The following is an 18,250-nucleotide window of genomic DNA, read 5'->3' on the forward strand; positions in this document are numbered from 1 at the left end:
GCTGAGCTGAATAAAGAGCCAGAGCATCCGTGACTATGTATATCCAGAGGTTCTAATGCACGACAGAGGGTACACTGAGCAGCGGTAGACACTATTCCAGCCTATGGGTATGAGTATTTGTTGTGGATAGGCTGCATTGTGGCATTGCATTTTGCTCACTCCCAGTGTGCCCCCCCCCCACAACCTCATTTCTATATTTATGCAGGTAGGGTGATTGCCACACTCATTGACCAGAGAAGCACCAAGTTTCCATGCCTAACTCTGTAGTGATACTATATTCTAGAGCAGGGATAGGCAACCTATGGCATGGGTGCTGAAGGCAGCACTCAAGCTGATTTTCAGTGGCACTCACACCGCCCAGGTCCAGGCCACCGGTCTGGGGGGCTCTGCATTTTAATTTAATTTTAAATGAAGCTTCTTCAACATTTTAAAAACCTTATTTACTTTACATACAACAATAGTTTAGTATATATTATAGACTTATAGAACTTTTGCAACGTTCTAAGAACGTTAAAATGTATTACTGGCATGCGAAACCTTAAATTAGAGCGAATAAATGAAGACTCGGCATAGCACTTCTAAAAGGTTGCCGACCCCTGTTCTAGAGTGCCCATGCAGTATCCAGGTCTACATGAAATGCGCATGGGCACTCACCTGACCGCATAACCCTATGTTTACAGGCATGCCTGCCCATTATGAATTAGCACAAAACTGAGGCCTCGCTGAAAAATTGGCCCTACATGCCCCCATGTTTGTTTGAAAGTATTTTGAAGTCTGACCCATTAGTTCACTACATTGTACCCTATTGCTGGGGTAAGACTGCTGCTTTAATTCGACCTTCTGGAATATTCTTTAACATCTGTCCAAGCTATTTTAAAATCCAAATTACCCAGCTGAGCTGATTCTACTCAAAACGCCATCATCCTTATTTTTTAAAATACCTATTTCATGGCCTACTTACACCAAAAGCCATAACACACAGTACTTAGCAACTTCGGGCCCAATCCATATCTCACTGAAGTCAATGAAAAGGCTCCCATTTACTTCAATGGGAGCTGGGTCAAGAAACAAGTTAATGAAACATGAGAAAGACCAAACCAAAAAACAGCTCCACCCAGGAACCAGGATAATTTCACAATTTGCTGAAAAGCCAAGAAAGTCTCACTGCTGCTGGCAGCTGTGCAACTGACAAGAAAGTTAATTTCAGCCATCTGCTGCCCCAGGGCTTCCAGACTCCCAGGCCAGTTCAGGAATTGGTAGCAATTGGCCAAGTAGTCTGAAGCCCTGGAAACACACTGCAGAAACTCCAGGGTCCTGGTTCCACGGCTGGGAACCTGGAAACCCCACAAGCCCTGGCATGGCAGGACTGTCCCAGAGCTGTGTGTAGGCCTTACTTGGTATGAGTGGGCCCCAGTAGCCAAGGGCAGGGAAAGAGAGAAGCTATGTAAAAACAGGGGCAAGAAATAATTGTGTCAGAAGCAATGGCTACAAATAGGTAGAAGGGAGATAAGCACGCAAAATACAAGGAGAGAACAAACAAAATACAAGGAGGGAACTTATAAAACGGGCTGTGTACCTGTGGCATGTGAACAAGGAATGATATGTACAGGAATTGATCCTGAAAATAATCTGGCCAATCGTAAAGTTCACAATATGATGTAGAATGGAAGACACGTGTCAGTATGGTGTTTCATTTGTATATAAAGTAACCAATATTTGTACTCTTTGGATTTGTGGTATGCCCTGTACCCACCCCTACCCGTGAGTCTGATCTGCTCTGTGTAGTTTGATTGTATGCCAACAATGAAACCTGGAGTCGAGTTGAGTTCTTGGGAACCTGAGAGAAATCCCAACACAACAGAAATAGAAACCCTGGGATACACGTGGCAGGCCTTCACCAGAGCCACAGACCCTGGAAGCCTGGGATATCTGGCCCTAGGGCAGTCTGTATGAAATTATGTCCATCACAAAGACTGCTAACTATAGACTGGGACTCAGGAGAACTGGGTTCTATTCCTGGCTCTGATACTGTTTTGCTGGGTGGCCCTGGACAAGCCACTTCACCTCCCTGAGTCTCACCATCCCCATCTGTAAAATGGGGATAATGATGCTGACCTCCTTTGTAAAGTGCTTTGAGATTTATAGATGAAAAGCACTAGATAGGAGAGAGGGATTATTAAAGGTATTTTTACCAAGGGCTGCCTATTCTTCCTTAATGATTTTTCCATTCTGGCCTCATAATTCTTCCTGAACTAATACCATTTGTATCGCCCTTGTTTACGCAATGGTACATGAACTGATGTGAGTAGCACCACTGAAATCAATAGGACTAATCATGTGGAAAGTATTCATCAAGGTGAACAAGTGTTTCATGTTCTGGCATAATATGGAGACCTAGTCCTGGACCTGGACCCCCATCATGAAATTGTGTGTAAAGTCTTTTGTATTTCACTTTTCTCCTACTATAGCTGTACAGATTGTAAAGAATTTGGGGGCAAGGACCTTCTTTTCAGTATTATTATTACATGGTGTATGCGGAATGCTTGACACCAAGGGAAGTGTGCTACCTGAATATAAATAATATTAGCTAAGCTTAAAAGAAGATACCTTAAAAAGCCACTCAGAATAAGTGCTCTCAAGTACACTTTGTTTCAGTTAGAATGTAACCAGTAATACCGCGCTTTCAACAAGACCTTTAACTCTCATGTTACGAATGTGCGGAATGTGGTCCAATTAAATCTTCTTGACCTTGGTAAAATCTCTGGGAAAAGAATAATGAATCTCTTTCATTATATTTAAAATAATTAGTTATTCAAGTCAGGCCATGTTAAATATTATCTCTTTCTGGCTTGTGCACTGTTGAGGCTTACAGAAGTCTGTGAATATAGTGAAAAATATAATTTTGAGCCTGTGAACAGATAGTTATGGGTTCTGTGCAACAGCTGAGGAATAAAATGTCATTGAGTCCAGATCTAAATGCTTACAGAAATACATAAAGTATATTAAAACATCACCTTAAGGTGGGAAAAAACCAAGAGCTTCTCCTTTCATAACTAAAAATCTTGCATTCTAAATGTTTTGTCTTATTTAATCTCAAGCACACTTGAAGGAAAAGAAGCCATTAAATTGTTTCAGCAAGTGTTTGCTTTGACAAAATAAATTAGACTTCCACTGCACTTCATTCTGTCGTGAAAGCATAGAGTGTTACCTTTGTAATACTAAAGTATATTTCAATAAATGTCTAGACTTTATTATCCACCATAAAGAACAGTAAAACTGAGGCATGGTATGTTGCATAAAAGGTACAGGTACTGCATATGATTCTACAGGAAAAATTATTCAGTAAACTGAAAAATTAAGGTTGAATTGTGCCCCTGCATTACAAGATATTTCAGACATCAAGCCAAATCTAATTCCTAAATAAAACAACAGGGTCTCAGAAATAGAAAACATATAAATAGGTTAAGTAAGTACTAAAATCAGACAGTTACATTTATTTGTAGGATTTTTCCTGAAGTGAAACATTATAGAAAGTCAGAGAAACCGAGGGTGTTTTATATTTAACTTTTAAAGGTCATGATTTTGTGAGAAAAGCAATGAAAACAGAAGATAAATATCTTACTTGTGGATTAACAAAAATGTAGGGCAGTGATTTCTGTGTCAATATTAATTAGCAGTAAGCTACTAAAATTTTTCTGCTTTATTTCAATTTAAATGTAAATTTCACAGACTTATATGTAAAGATCCTTTTAATTCTTACTGACAAATAAGCTAATGAAGACTTATATTAGCCATTTCCTAACATAAAAGCATCCCATGGCCAGAAGCAGCATATGTGTTCGGAGACAAACAATGAAATATTTAGAGAGATTTCAGTCTTCGGGAGTAGATATTTCAGCTACACAAATTCATTATAAGATCTGGCTGCATTATAAGATCTCAACTCAAGAGAAAATGTCTTAGTTTATAACTTTTTAATTTATATCAGTCAAGTGTTATAAAAAGTGATATTTACCAGTGCCAACAAACTGAAGACCGTAAATGGATCTTTAAACTGTGCCATTGTGCCTATGGATTGTAAAGCTCTTCAAACTAACCGAAGGCAAGGGTGATGGACTAGATCAGTTTGTACTATGCTTTTGCATTTATTAGAACATCATAACAATGCCACCTATTGTTTGGGGCATCAATTCAATGGTACATAATCAACTCCTTTGGGATTTTTCACATGCCATCTCATTTGGGTTAGAGTGCACGCAAAGCTGAATGGATGTAGGGCAGAGGAGACACAAGGGGGGTCCAGTGCAGATGCATATTATCAATATAGGGTGCTGGATTATGCCAGCCTAGAGGAGAGTTCACACAAACCAGATGTCTCAGTACTAATCTGCTTGCCCGTGGCTACGAAGTACTGGATCGATGACCTGTCAGTGGTTTCTCTATGTCCCAATGATTCCATGGCCATGATGCTATGGCTAGAGGCAGCTGGATGGGTTAATGATTAAACTCACAATGTCTTGGCTTGTGTAGTTTTGAGGCTAGTTTAAAGTACAATTTTTAATGTGGAAAAACTAAGAAGTTTTATTGGCACAGACATGAAATGAACAAGAACATACATTAAGGGGATTAATTACACCAAGATTTATGCACACTCATTATCATCAATGAACAGAGATGTTTCCAAAACTAACAAAAGGAAGGATTATGCTTTCTAGACAGCAGGAAGTCAAACAATCAAGAGTCAAACGTCTCGGAGAGCCAAAGAGCAGTAGGAGTGAGTGGGAGATTGCTTACCTTCCACGCAAGAGGGCTGTGCCCTTGTTGTTCCAGCCACCTGCCCCGGGAAGCAAGAGCACTTGACTGTTTGCGACCGTTCTTCAATTCGGTTCTTATTGCAGCAACGATGCACTGCGACGACTTCACACGTCCCTTGCTTGACTTGGTAGTGGCCTAATAATCAGAGAGGTAGAAGTGTTGGGGGGGGGATATTACTGTTATGGTGCCAAAAGAGAATCAATGCAGGGAAAATGTAGCAATTTACTGCGGTGAGAGTGCACACAGTCCTGCAAGACACTGAGCCACTTTGAGTCTCACTGGAGCCCCTGGAGGGGAAGGCACCAAGCGCCCCCTGCAGGACCAGGCACATTACTTGCACTTCACATGTTATATTTAATTCAGATTAGTTCATCATAACAGTGCTTGGTTTTTCTATCTGCCTCTATCCACCAATTATCCAGCCCTTATAAATGCATAGAGAGAATGACAAGTTTGCTAAAAAGACTAGACAGGCAAATGATATAGACAGAAAGATCTACAAATCCATCCATCTCCAGCTTAAAAACTTCCACTGGCTTCCTGTCTCTTATCACATCAAAATCAAGCTCCTTGCCTTCATCTATGAAGTTCTAGATAATGTTGCCTTGCTCTCCTTTCTCCCTGCTCATCCTCCATTTCCTCTCACTTTTACTCTCCCCCATCCCATCTTCACGCCTCCTGTCAAGTCCCTCACTATGCATGGAAGGATTTCCTTCTCCCTATCTGCCAAGCACTCTCTCTTCCCAACTTCCAACCCCTCCCCAGTACCACCACTTCAAACAATCCCTCTCCCCGTCTCATCATTAATTACCTCCACACTCTTAATCTCCTGAGTTATTGACAAGTGCCTCGCCTTGTGTTTGTCTTGTCTTATTTAGATTACAGGGTCTTCAAGGCATTGGATGGGTCTTATCTATGTTTGTAAAGCACTCTGTCCATTACCAATGCCATATAAAAGATTTTTTTTAATGAGTTAGCTAGACACAAAGATGAGGCAGAGAATCATAAAGTATTCGCCATCAAAGCAGTTCTGGGGCTTTGTCTGAAAAGAATGCGAGGTACACACATAAGCCTCGGTAGGTGCATACTATCAAAGGCCTGGTTAAATAAAAAGGAAGTGAAACGTAGAAGAATACTGTTCAAAACAGTACATAGGATACATCAAAAAAGCTGAGAACTTTACGACGACAAGCCCTGGAGAATGATTCTGTTCTCCTACTCACAGAAAACCTCAGGACTGCGGGGGGAGAAAGCAGGTGCACAAGTCTGTAGCAGTAATGAACTGAAGCATGGACATTTCCTAGCAGCTAATGACCAGCTGGGCCAAGATGAATTAGCTCCCCAATTAACTGCCAAGTAATTCACTCCCCATTGTCCACTAGTACTCAGTGACAATATGTTTGATTATTAAGTGATCATGACGTGCCAGCAAATTAAAAAAAAACAAACAATGTCCACAATGGGAAAAATATGCTCTGGTGCATTTTAACTACACCACAAGGCTGCTCCAAGGAACTTGTCATATTAAGACATTGCCTTTTAGTGAACTGCATAAAAGATGAAGTGCCAGGAATCTGTGCTGTGCTTGTTAGAAGGCATCTCCAGGGACTGCTCTACCCTACAGCATGGTTCTGGCCACAACCATCTGACCCCTGAATCACCCCTTATTGGAGACTGTGTAGGAGAGACACATAGGCACTGACTTTAACAGGACTACCAGAAGGTAATATTCAATGTGAGTGATTGGATCAGAATCAGGCCTTTAGTGCCTGTCCCTTATTTCTAATATCAATTGAACCAAAATCACTGATCTGAACACCCCTACATTTAGGGAAAGTGAACTTTGCAGTTTTGACCGATCTCTAGTTAACGCATGAAGACAGCAGTGCACAAAGCAGACGTGCATTCTCTATAAACATGCATCAGCAAATATCAGTGAGCTAAATCCTGCTCTGCTCACTCACACAAAAACATTCCATTGAAGTGAATGGAATTTCTCCACTTGCGTGTGTAAAATGAACAGGATCTAGCCCAGAGTTTGCTAAACAGAAAGCCACCAAAAATGGCAGCGGAGCTGGGAGTATTATAATTAAGCTTCTAAGCAGGTTTTTCACACATGGAGCATATAAAAAAATTAAACTGTTTTTTTTTTTATTAGATTGGCTTCCCAGTGTCTCTTTTGTGTGTGTGTGTGTTGCTTTCACAAGTATTTCAAACCCAGCTGGAGATGTGTCTGATCTCTGCTGTCAAATTGGTATGTAGAACAATCTTAATGGACAGAAAACTAGATATCTATAATACAGAAAAAGGAAATTTACTCTTCCATTTAAGCACTAAAATGTAATATATATAAATTATTTTTTCCAGAGGGGGAAAAACACACACACACACAACTGTTTTAAGCAAAATATGCAATAGTAGGAAAATACATAAGGCATTTTATAGAATGAAAAATGTTGAACACAGCATAAAAGTTTCTCTCTTATAGTTACCACATTAGATTTATTGGCAGGCTGTGTATTTTTATGCAAGTCCCTAACAGTCATATAAGAAATAATAATAAATAAAAGCCCTGCTTCTAAGACAGTAGATGTTCCATAAGTCAGCATATATAATAAAAAATGAAACTGGCCACGCCACTTTATTCCAAATGATTGTTCTACACAATTTCTCTGTGTGGTAATTTTTAGCCACAATAAACAGAAGCCTGAAGATCTGCGAGATTTTATAAAAGCTTGTTTTTAGTTCAAAGAGCTTTTATTTATTTATTGTTAACTAGAATCAAACCAAGGCCCTGAGCCAATGCCCAGTAAAATCAGTGTAAAAACTCCCATTGCCTGCAGTAGCAGCAGACCGGATTCAATAGCTGAGGTGGTCCCTTCCAGTCTTCTGTTCTATAGGTACTAAGAAATTGATCCTACGCTCATTGAAGTCAAAGACAAGACTCCTAATGTCTTTAATTGAGCAAGATCAGGGCCTAGGTTGGGCCCAAAAAGATGACACCTTAAAAGGGAGTGAGGAAAAAAATCAAGAATTGGTACAAATACATTACATAAATGTACATATTTGAATCTGTGATATACTATATATGAAAGAGCAACTCTTAGCATCTGGTGTCCAGCAATTAATAACTAAGAAAAGATACTAACCTGTTATGCTGAGAGATGCAAACCCTCAAAGATTTGTATATCGTACAGACCAAATATATCCAACAATAAATGTGTAGCTGAATGAACGTACATTTTAAATGCCAAATCCTGTCTGTTTTACATGAGTAGTCCTGTTAAATCAATGAGACTATTCATCTAATTAAGACACAGGATTCAGCCTTAGGCATGCAGCCTGAAAAATAAGACCTGTTTTGAAATGAGTGTGTGTGTGGAGTTTCCAGCCATGACACCATGTCAGCAAAGTGCAGGGTTTAGGCCATGCTGGTGCTCAGTGACAATAGGACACTTGCAGAAAACAAAACGGAATTTTGTACCTTGTCTTGGTAGCGACTGTCACACTGTTTGGAGTAGCTCACAAGTGTGAGTGCCTACCTCAGGGCAGACTGTCAGAAAACAGGGCAGACACCCCAAACTGGTGGTATGTTCTACAATTAGATTTCACCCAAGCAGCACGAAATGTGAACTCCTGGATCATTATACTAGTCTTACCATGGAGTCACAGACAGACCCCCTTAGACAAACTGGACTTTATGATAAAAGCTCACTTAAGCCAAATATCACATCACATCAGGGTGTTCCCAGTCCTAAGAGACCAGTCACTTACCCCAGATCAAATCAGTACTCCAGATCTTACACAAAAAGACAATGCTGGTAGCCAATTCTATAGTAAACTAACTAAAGGTTTATTAGCTAAGAAAATGAAATGAGAGTTGTAGAGAAGTTAAAGCAGGTAAAATATATACACAGGTGTGTCACACTCTATAATTCCACAGGGTAGCAGAGATGTAATAATCTGTCAGTTTCCCAAAAGTCTCTCAGGGCTACGCAGAATAATTCTGGGGATCTCCATCTTCTCGTTCAGTTATTCTGCCCTGTTAACCAAACAGTCCAGAGAGACAGCTGACAAAGTAGGTATTCACCCATGAAAGCTTATGCTCCAATATGTCTGTTAGTCTATAAGGGGCCACAGGACTCTATTGCTTTTTACAGATCCAGACTAACACAGCTACCCCTCTGATACTAGTCCAGAGATAAAGGATCTTTCTTTGGATCCAGTCTTATAGCCTCTTCTCCTAGAAAACAAGCTGACAGTGTCACTACCTACGTGGGCTTTTCCTTTGATGAGTGAGTGAGGAATGACCTCCAATCATCACACATAATGACCACCTGCTTTTGGATTAGCGCTCTTCTGTTAAAGTTCTTAATTTGCATTCCACGAGGCTTCTTCCACATTTGGTGGGTTATTTAGTTACAGGGGTACGCACAATGCAAATACTTGCTATGACATTATAACAAGATACAGATAAGTGAAAACAATGCAGGTAACAACCTATTAGTTTTCATGACGTTTAAACACTAAATACACTCATACATTTAACCATTACTTTGACCTGTACTAATACACAAGCACATTGACCTGGGGCTTCAGCATGAGCTGGCACCTGCTCAGCCAGCATCACAGCTACATTATTATTCCATTTTTCATACTTCCAGACTGCTCAAGAGGGTTAGGAAACCTTCCTCAAATTGTCCTCTTGGTAAAGGTAGGGTGCTCAGCTTTGAGAGTGCTACTCTTTTCCAGTGGAATAAAAGACCTTCTTGATTGCCCCTTCTCTTCTTAGTGCAGCTCTTAAGTTCATTGGGGGTAAAGCCACTACTCCCACTCAGCAGTGGAAGTTACTGAAAAGCCAGAAGATGTCTGCTATGTGCATCATCTGCATTCACTGCATTGCCCTTGTAATGGATTTTCTCCATCCTCATGGTCATGCCTACTTTTGCTCATCCATGCACATCTCTAAGGGTATTTACTCTGATTTCTGAGCACCGCGCAAATTTCTCCTACCTGTAAGGAAATTTCTCCTACCTGTGAACAGGTGCTGAGCGAATGCTGAGCACTCAGCGTTAGCTTGCTGGCTTTCCACACCCCACTCCTCAGAGCTCAGCAGCCTGGAGCATCGAGTCTTTAGCTTGTGGTGCAGCTTTTAGAGTTAACAAAACCCACAAAACTAACCACCAACTCAAACAGACTATTCTTCTGCCTAGATCTATTGAAACATATTGCACCCGCCCAAAGGCAGAGAACCCCATGAAGGAGGAACTTAAGAATGGGGATTCCACTTTTCTGCACATTTTAATTTCCATCTTGCATTGAATAACAAACCTTCCTGTCATGCTTTTAAGGCGCAGCTTAGAGCATAAGGATAGAACAGCTCATGAATAGCCTTGAAATATCTTGTAATCAATCCACTCTCGGGAAAGCAACACGATAGAGAAGCAGTGATTAAAGAATTTTAAAAGAGTGAAGATCATAGGAAGTGAACTCTGTGCCAGAAGACTCAGGAAAGCCATTACAGAGTGAACTGCAAAGAGGGGTAGAGGAAGGTGATCTCTAGAGAGTCAGACTCTGAAGAGCAAAGCCGCTATGGGCTCTCTTATACAAATGCTCCACGTTCACAGTTGTTCCCCTATTAAGAACAGATAGCCAAGAGCTGCAATCCAAATTCTGCCCTTAGTTACACCCTGGCATGCCAACAGGGAAAATAGCCAAGCAGGGATACATTCTGCTGGTAACAGATCAAGAGCAAGGTTCTCCTCAGGGAGTTTCTTTGGCCACCTCCATGCAGGGAGGAGGGCATTCATCACTGGCAGAGAAGATAAGGTGTGAAACCCTGTGCAACCCTAGTTTCCATCCCCACAGAAACTGGGTACCAATGCAGTTCACCAAATACCTATTGCGTCCCTAGGATGGGAGGAAAGCACTGCACCCAGAGTAATTACTGAATTAGCCGTCAGGACCAGCCTTAGGGATGGGAAACCTCGGCAACCACCCAGGCCGCTGTGGTCGGGGAGGCACGTGGGGGTCAGGCCAGGAGGGGGGGCCTGGGCCTGGGATCTGGCCGGAATATGGGCGCAGCAGCACAGGGTGATAGGAAGGCCAGCATGTGGCCGGCATACACAAAAAGAGCGGGGCGCCGCAGTTATGGACACCCAATGCCCCCCGGAGCAGGGTGAGGAGTCCAGCCCGAGTGACTGTGCGACAAGCCAATGGGAGGTCCGCAGGCTGGGTTCTGACCGATCTGTAAAAGGACTAAAGCAGAGAGTCTCTATTAATGATCGCCTCTGCATTTGCAGCCTAACTGTGCCCAGTTGCACTTGTCAGGACTATGAAGTTGATGAGAGCCAGTGTAAAATTCTCAGGATGCTATTCTCAAAGAAGGACTCTGGAGCACCTTGAAACAAGAGATCAGAATGAGCCCAAGTCCAGTTGCTTTCAGGGTAAATATGTAACAATGACCTGGACACAATGAGCAAAAGATGACCTGGTGCAAAAAATGTGTACTAGGCAATAGTGGCCATTCCAGACAGCCAGGAGCCAAGTTTGTTATTCCTTCTTCTTGTGCTCCTTAAATACATAGCTGCTGCCCAGCTATTCTGCCACGATTATTGGTGCCCTAAAATTGTCTACAGTACAAAGCAAGCAAGCAAAGATGTGCTGCACTCCTAATTTATAAAACTGATTTCAAAGCCTAAGAACTTCTGAGTCCCAAAGCATTCATGTTGTTAACCCTTTTGCCTTGAGCTGCTAGTCAAAAGTTTGGGGTAACGCAGGTTGTTTCCACTATGAAGAGAAATTGATGATAGAACCAAGTATTTTCTTTGATGCAGTCTTATTTATTTACAAGAATTGTGTACAAAGTCTAGTTTCCCTGAACACAGTAGAAAATCAAATAGCAGGAGACACTTCCTTTGCTCACTCTTCCATACCTGCCTTTCCAGCCAGCTCCCCATGTCCCAAATCTTCCTCTCTTAGCCTCCTCTCAGGGCCACATTACCCAGTGCTCTTGTTACTGTTTGCTTAGCTTTCTGGCCACTCGGTCTCTGTTCTCTATCTGGGGTACATATTCAGTTTCCTGTAGGCTGTAATACTTTGGGTTGTTGGGTTTAGAGTGCAGGTGCTCGGTGGTGTTTGGTGGCCAGATAGATGATCTGGTGGTCCGTTCTGGCATTAAACTCTAAGGCAGTGGAAGTCACTTCTCTCACATGCTCTCACACAGAAACAGCTCCACCAAACCAAACCCCTGCATTTGAAGCCCCTTGGGCCCCCCACTTCAGCTTCTTCTCAAGCCTTCCACATGCCTGGGTTTTATATGCAACTGTTATTGTTTCAGCCAGTTCATTACATTTATCCTGAATGAAAGGCAGCAGCCCATAACACCAAGATTTAACCCAAACCACAACGTGAATAAGACACAAAACCTTAAAGCCTTCATTCCCTCAAATACATTTGCACTCCCGGGTCATGCAGGGTAAATGATACAAGCACATGCAAAGAACAACAAGCCAGCATTGCAAAATTCCAGCTGGAGAATGAACGTTCATTTTGGGCTAGAAGTGATGAGTTGAGGCAACGACCCCCTTCAAACAAGCAACTTATTTGTGTGGAATCCTAAGGTACAATAAATCTAGAAATGTATTGGAAAATCAGGTGTGCTCTCTCAAACCCTCATAACGAGAGACCCAAGTAGTTAACCAAATCAAAAGCACAACCTCTCAGACGTGCAGGTGAGTGGACGTGCTGATAAAGCTGGAGTGAATCATGTAGTACAGTGAATTCTTTGGCCGGTGTCAGAGGGCACATCCATATGGAGATTAAAGTCCTCTAGAATAAGTAGTGTAGGTGACCTTAGATCAGAAATGAGCTCCAAGATTTCACCGAGGAACAAAGTATTAAATCTGAGGGGTCGATAAATCAAAACAACTGTGACAGAGTAGGTGTTACAAATGGGAAAAAAAAAAGTTGCTGCACAAAAAAGGACAGTGGTTGGAGAGTGACCTGGAAGCAAATGAAGAATTAGAAGATGAACCACCCCTGCATGCTTTGGTGGTGAGCTAAACTTAATGAATACAGATTTCCCTCACCGAGGTATCGGTAATCAGTCTGGCTCAAACGTGTGTCGTTTGTATCAATGGAATCTAAAGTGTCTTGCACCTCAGAGTACACAGGTGCTAATTGTTTCTTGTCTGGAGCTTGACATCATAAACCAATTCTGTTCAGTTCTGTGAACATGTGGTTCTGAAAGAATGCAGGGAAAAGACTGCATTTTCCAGCCTTTCTTGTAGCAAATAAGCAACATTCTTCCCTACACTGCATGAATATTCCCCCATGTCCCATTAACATTCACTCTCACTAGCATATATCTAGGCAGTCCTCTTCCTGTTATTTGCCCCTTCTTTCACACTTTTATCATGAGTAAAGGGGAGAGGGAATGTGGATAGGTCCCTGAAGGGCTCTTCAGCTCCTGGGGTAAGGCACCCACTTTGATGAAAGTGGCTACTTACTATCCACAGAACACAGTATATAGGTCCTAATTTAGTCAGTTACTTAAACAGAGTCCTAACTTTAAGTGCATGAGTAGTCTCATTGGATTCAGTGCTTAAGTACCATGATAGATCCAGTCTATAATCCCTTAATTCACCTGTTAGTGAAAATTAATGCTAGGATGACAATATTAATATAATTAAGTGGACAATGCTGCTAATGTACAGATACAAGCAATATCCTACTAGAGCAGGAAAGCCGTCCCTTCATATAAAAGCACAGATCCTGTTCCTTGGGTCTGGTTCACTACCAAATTACTCCACATTTATGCCAGTGTAACACTACTGAAATTAAACATAGAACTGCAGTGAGGCAGATGGAAAGGCTTAGAAATATATTTGCTCTTTTCCATCATCAAATAGATTTCCCGTATTTTTCTATCATAGTCTCACCCATCCCACCAGTCAGCCTCAGAGACATCCTTGACTTTTATTTTATTCTTGTAATGGTCTCAGAGTGTCCTGGGAATTTTGTATCATTCAAAGATACAGTAGAGAATTCTTTTAAAATATGCTTTTATATACGTATATAATGCGAGCTTGCCCCTTTTTTGATGTAGTATTCATAATTTATTTCTAAACATAACCACTCATCCATTTCCAGGTCAGATCATATATATAGTAGCTGAGCATTATGTTATTCATAATCACGTGTCTCTTGCATACCGGTTATTTCCTTTGTGAAACACATGGCTCTTTGAAACTCAAAAAGGAAATGAAGTTCTTTTAACCAAACACATTTTGAGGATCAAGCCTTTTGGATACCCCATCACTTGCGATATCAAATGACCAGTTTGAGCCTAATTGCATTCAACAATTAATCCAGTTAATTCAAATTGTATCATCCTCCAGGTGAGCGTGGAGAATGTGAAATAGCAATTTTTAGCTCAGAAGTTATTGCTTTAGCTACCTGTAGATTAAGTAAGTGTCATGTGCTAGAAAACAGAACACATTTGGAAAGAAACATTTCCTTAATTTTAAATGAAAATCAGCCCTGTAGCCTCCGAATACAAGGAGTGAAACTCAGAGAGCCAGCACACGGCATATGAGCTAATTAAATCCCCATTAAGGACTCAAAATAGTATTTAAATGGGACTATAGCAGTGCAAAGACCTTGTGCTGGTCCTTTGCACAAGAGTGTATTTCACCTATTAAATAAAATCAGTTTGCCAAATTCAGACACAGTCTTATTAACTGAGAGATCCGCTACAGAAAAGTAGATAAATAATTACTCACTATTTAGCCATCATTTGAGATTCTGCTCATGAAAGATCTAAGAACAATGTTTGTCTTTAAAAGGTGGGGTTGTATAAAGGTTTTTCTTTTCCCGTTTCTCCTTTTATTCTTATTTTAAAAGAACAGCTTCAACAGTTATTCCCAATTGGTTTGTGTTCATTATAAATCATGTGACAATATGTGATGCCACTAACAAAACTGGTTCCTGGAAAAGCAAGAGCCGGTGGAGGTTACTGTGAATGAAAATGATACATTTGGCAGGGAAATGACATTTTAAAATGACAGTCACATATTTCAATATAAGGTGATTGGAATGTCAAGAGATGTTACAAGAAATCAGATTGGCTAACGTACTGGGTAGTGGGCCACCAACTACTTTTCAGCTGGTCATTAATCTCTGGGAAAGACCCTATGCCTTGATCATTGTTGCTTAATGATGTTCAGAGTTTGCCTCATTTTACAACGAGCTTTATATGGCTGTCACGGTTGTCGTGGGTGTATTTTGATGAAACAGACAAGCAGGGTATTGGAATTTTCCAAGTTGAAGATTCAGTTGCCAGGTAAGCAATAATAGGTCATGAAATTAAACAGCACAAACACATTTTTAATTCTGAGCGGCATGAGAACATTTTAAAAGGTTTTATCATGTACCAGCACTTCCATTTTGGTTATATAACTATTTGGACTTGGGATATTTTAGCAATTACATTTTTTTAGTGCAAAGCACAAGTGAAATTTCAAACTCACTGAAGAAAGAAACAGCCATTTTTTATTGTCACCTTTTATTTTTAACCCCTCCCCCCGCTGTATTTGCATACTATTTTATGCCACTCTGCAACTGTGAAAGAGAGAGTATATATAAAAATAAATCCCTCAAGGAGCTGCAGAGCTCTTGATCCTCTCAACCTGCCTGTTCTTTAAATAAAGGTGTAATTCCTGAAAATTTCAACGCTTCAGCTCAGTTTCAGCCCAAAGTCCGAGAGGTTGCTCAGAAGAGGAAGAATGATGTTGTAGCCCAGGCACTGGACTCAGGAGATCTAGGTTTAATACCTGGCTGTGTGTGTATGTACATGAGCCCTGATCTCAGTTGGAGCCTCTGTGTTGGGTGAGAGAGGGACATGCTCAGGTTTATTAATTCAAACTTTATTTTAAGCAAGAGCATTCCTTGAGATTATAATTACTATTAAAGTAAGAAATGACAGATGTACAGAAAAAAGAAATTTACCATTCTCCTGCAGAGCACGCAGGTAGTGATAGGTTTGTTCTAGGATGTTCCACCAGCCCTTACAATCTCTCTCTCATATTTATACATATCCAAATTATATAGTTATTATCATACTATTGAATATTATGAATATTAAGTATCTTATGTAACTCAAACAACATGCATGAGTTAACTTTATGTTTTTGCTGTCAAAGCTATTTTCATGCTGTTATTCAATTATGCATATTTGCACAAGGTTAGCAAGGTCATTTTGACCAGTTTCTCAGCAGTGGGACTTTTTGAAAATGTCCAGTCCTTCTCCACTTGTCTTCCCTCCAACCCCCCAGTTACTTCAGGCAGAACATTTTACAGATATGTTAAGCATGCCCTGTTTTAAAAACCATCACCCTTATTCCACATAGCAACTTATAAACACACCATCATCCAGGCCAAACAAAGGCTAAGCCAATAGTCAGCCTGTCAGCACATGTCCAAATTTATGCATTAAAAATGACTCTTAAAACAATTCAAAATATAGGTACTATTGTAATACAAATAATTAATTACTCTATATTCCCCTTATTCATCGGTGATCCCTCGAGGTCGAGGATGATCTTTCACAGTTTTTTTTCCCATGAGTCCTTTGGTGACTGAGGAGTCCGATCCTTGAGCCACAAGCTCGTTGGCAGACATCGCAGTTGGTGTTGGAAGACAGGGTTGTGCCCCGATTGCTGCCTGACAATTGTCTTTCCTTTCTATTCTGGCCTTTTCTTTTCCTGGTCGCCGAAAAACGCCCCACTCCCCTGATTATTCCCCGTTAACCAGAGTTCTGCACAGATTAGACCAATAACTGCATTTCTATTTTCCACTGCAAAAACCTGCCATCACTAACGACACTGCACATTGTATCCTAATTTCATTGTTTTCTCATTTGGCAAGTTGCAGTAATGAATATTTCTTGAAGTTATATTTATGTATCAGATATTTTCCCAGGCTGATAATATGACGAGTTAATACAACTTTCTATGAAGAAGGTACCATTTAAAATGACATACAAGCGTGTGTGTGCGCACGTGTGTAATTCTTGCGGTCAGATGTCAGTAGTTACTTATAGATCCCACTTGGAACACAAGAGACTTTGCCGGAACATTGATAGGTCAAAATTCTAAGCCATCTGACCTCTCTAACTCTCAGGTCCTGCACCAAGAACACTTCAGTCAGACCTCAGCATTGAGGCCTTCATGTTCAATCTCCTAATCGAAATGGACCATGACCAACAATGAGTTATTCGCATGCGCGCTTCCTCTCTGGCCCAGTGACTATTCCACTATGGATAAATACTACAACGGTCATTGGATCAGAGAAAGAGAGAGGGAGACTGGGAATGGTCAGTGCTTAGGACGCCCACCTAGGAGATAGAAGACCCCAGGTCCAGTCCCCCTGTTCCAACAACCCTTTCATTATCCAGAGTGCAACAGCTTCAACATGAGATGCCCCACATCAGAATATCCCATAGTTGAGAGATCAGAGCACTTTCCTGAGAGTAGTAGACCCCTCTTCAAATTCTTTCTCCCACTCCAGTAGAGAAGGGGGAATTGAACCGGGGGTCTCCCACATCTCCCACTGGGCTAGAAGTAAGACCTTCTCCTTGCCCACCTCTTTTGTGTTGAGTAAGGCAGGTGCCTAGTTCCCTCTCTCAAAAGCCAGCTTAGGCTCTGAAGCCTTCTGACTTGAGGCTGCAGGTTCTTGTTTGTGGATCACTAAGCTGACAGAGGCGCCTATCTCTGAGAGCGAGGCAGGGCTTAGCACACACCCCTCTGGGCAGCATCTCCCATGGGTTGGCATGCTAGGTGGCTGCCCACCTAAGTTAGCTGTTGTGGATCACATCCTTAGCTGCCTGTCTCCCCTGCCCTTCCCCCCATTCATTGCACAAGGTGCCAGGGCACCTAACTCAGCCTTAGGGATCACAAAATTGTTCCTGTGATTTTCTAGGAACCTGAGCAATAGACACTCAGCACTGCAATACTTACATCCCTTTATGGATCCCACCCTAACTACATAGTCACCCGGGCAACTCCATAATCCATGCAACAAGAACAGACTGTGGAAAGTTTCACTACCCTGTGCCTTTATGCCTGTGCTGGAGAAAGCACTTCTGGGGAAAGCCAGTATGGCATTTCACTGGCTATTCAATCCTTATTCTCTTTGCTAAAAGCACCACCAAGACGGACAACTATTGCAAATTGTGATATTTAGGAGGGATATTTTCCCCCCATAATGTGGAAATCCACTGCTGTGAACTGAGCTGAAGCAGCCAAATTCATTTCAGAAGCCAAATAGCTGTGATTACTTCTACCTACATGTGTAACAGGAAGCAATGACAGTACAACAGTAGCCAGCAGGTCAGTTGTTACCACAGCAATAGCATCTACAGGTGCAGTGGTTA

General features: G+C 41.3%; 1 protein-coding gene across 2 annotated transcripts in view; it reads right to left on the bottom strand.

Moving 5' to 3' along the window:
• The window catches only part of TAFA4 (TAFA chemokine like family member 4), a 109,019-nt gene that overhangs the window by 13,504 nt on the left and 77,265 nt on the right, over positions 1 to 18,250 (bottom strand). For both annotated transcript variants that reach the window (XM_050957585.1, XM_050957586.1), the window contains exon 4: positions 4,795 to 4,950. In XM_050957585.1, coding sequence (XP_050813542.1) covers positions 4,795 to 4,950 — 156 coding nt within the window. The remainder of the gene's footprint in view (positions 1 to 4,794; positions 4,951 to 18,250) is intronic.

Source organism: Gopherus flavomarginatus, chromosome 6 (assembly GCF_025201925.1).
Source record: "Gopherus flavomarginatus isolate rGopFla2 chromosome 6, rGopFla2.mat.asm, whole genome shotgun sequence".
Classification (NCBI taxonomy): domain Eukaryota; kingdom Metazoa; phylum Chordata; order Testudines; family Testudinidae; genus Gopherus; species Gopherus flavomarginatus.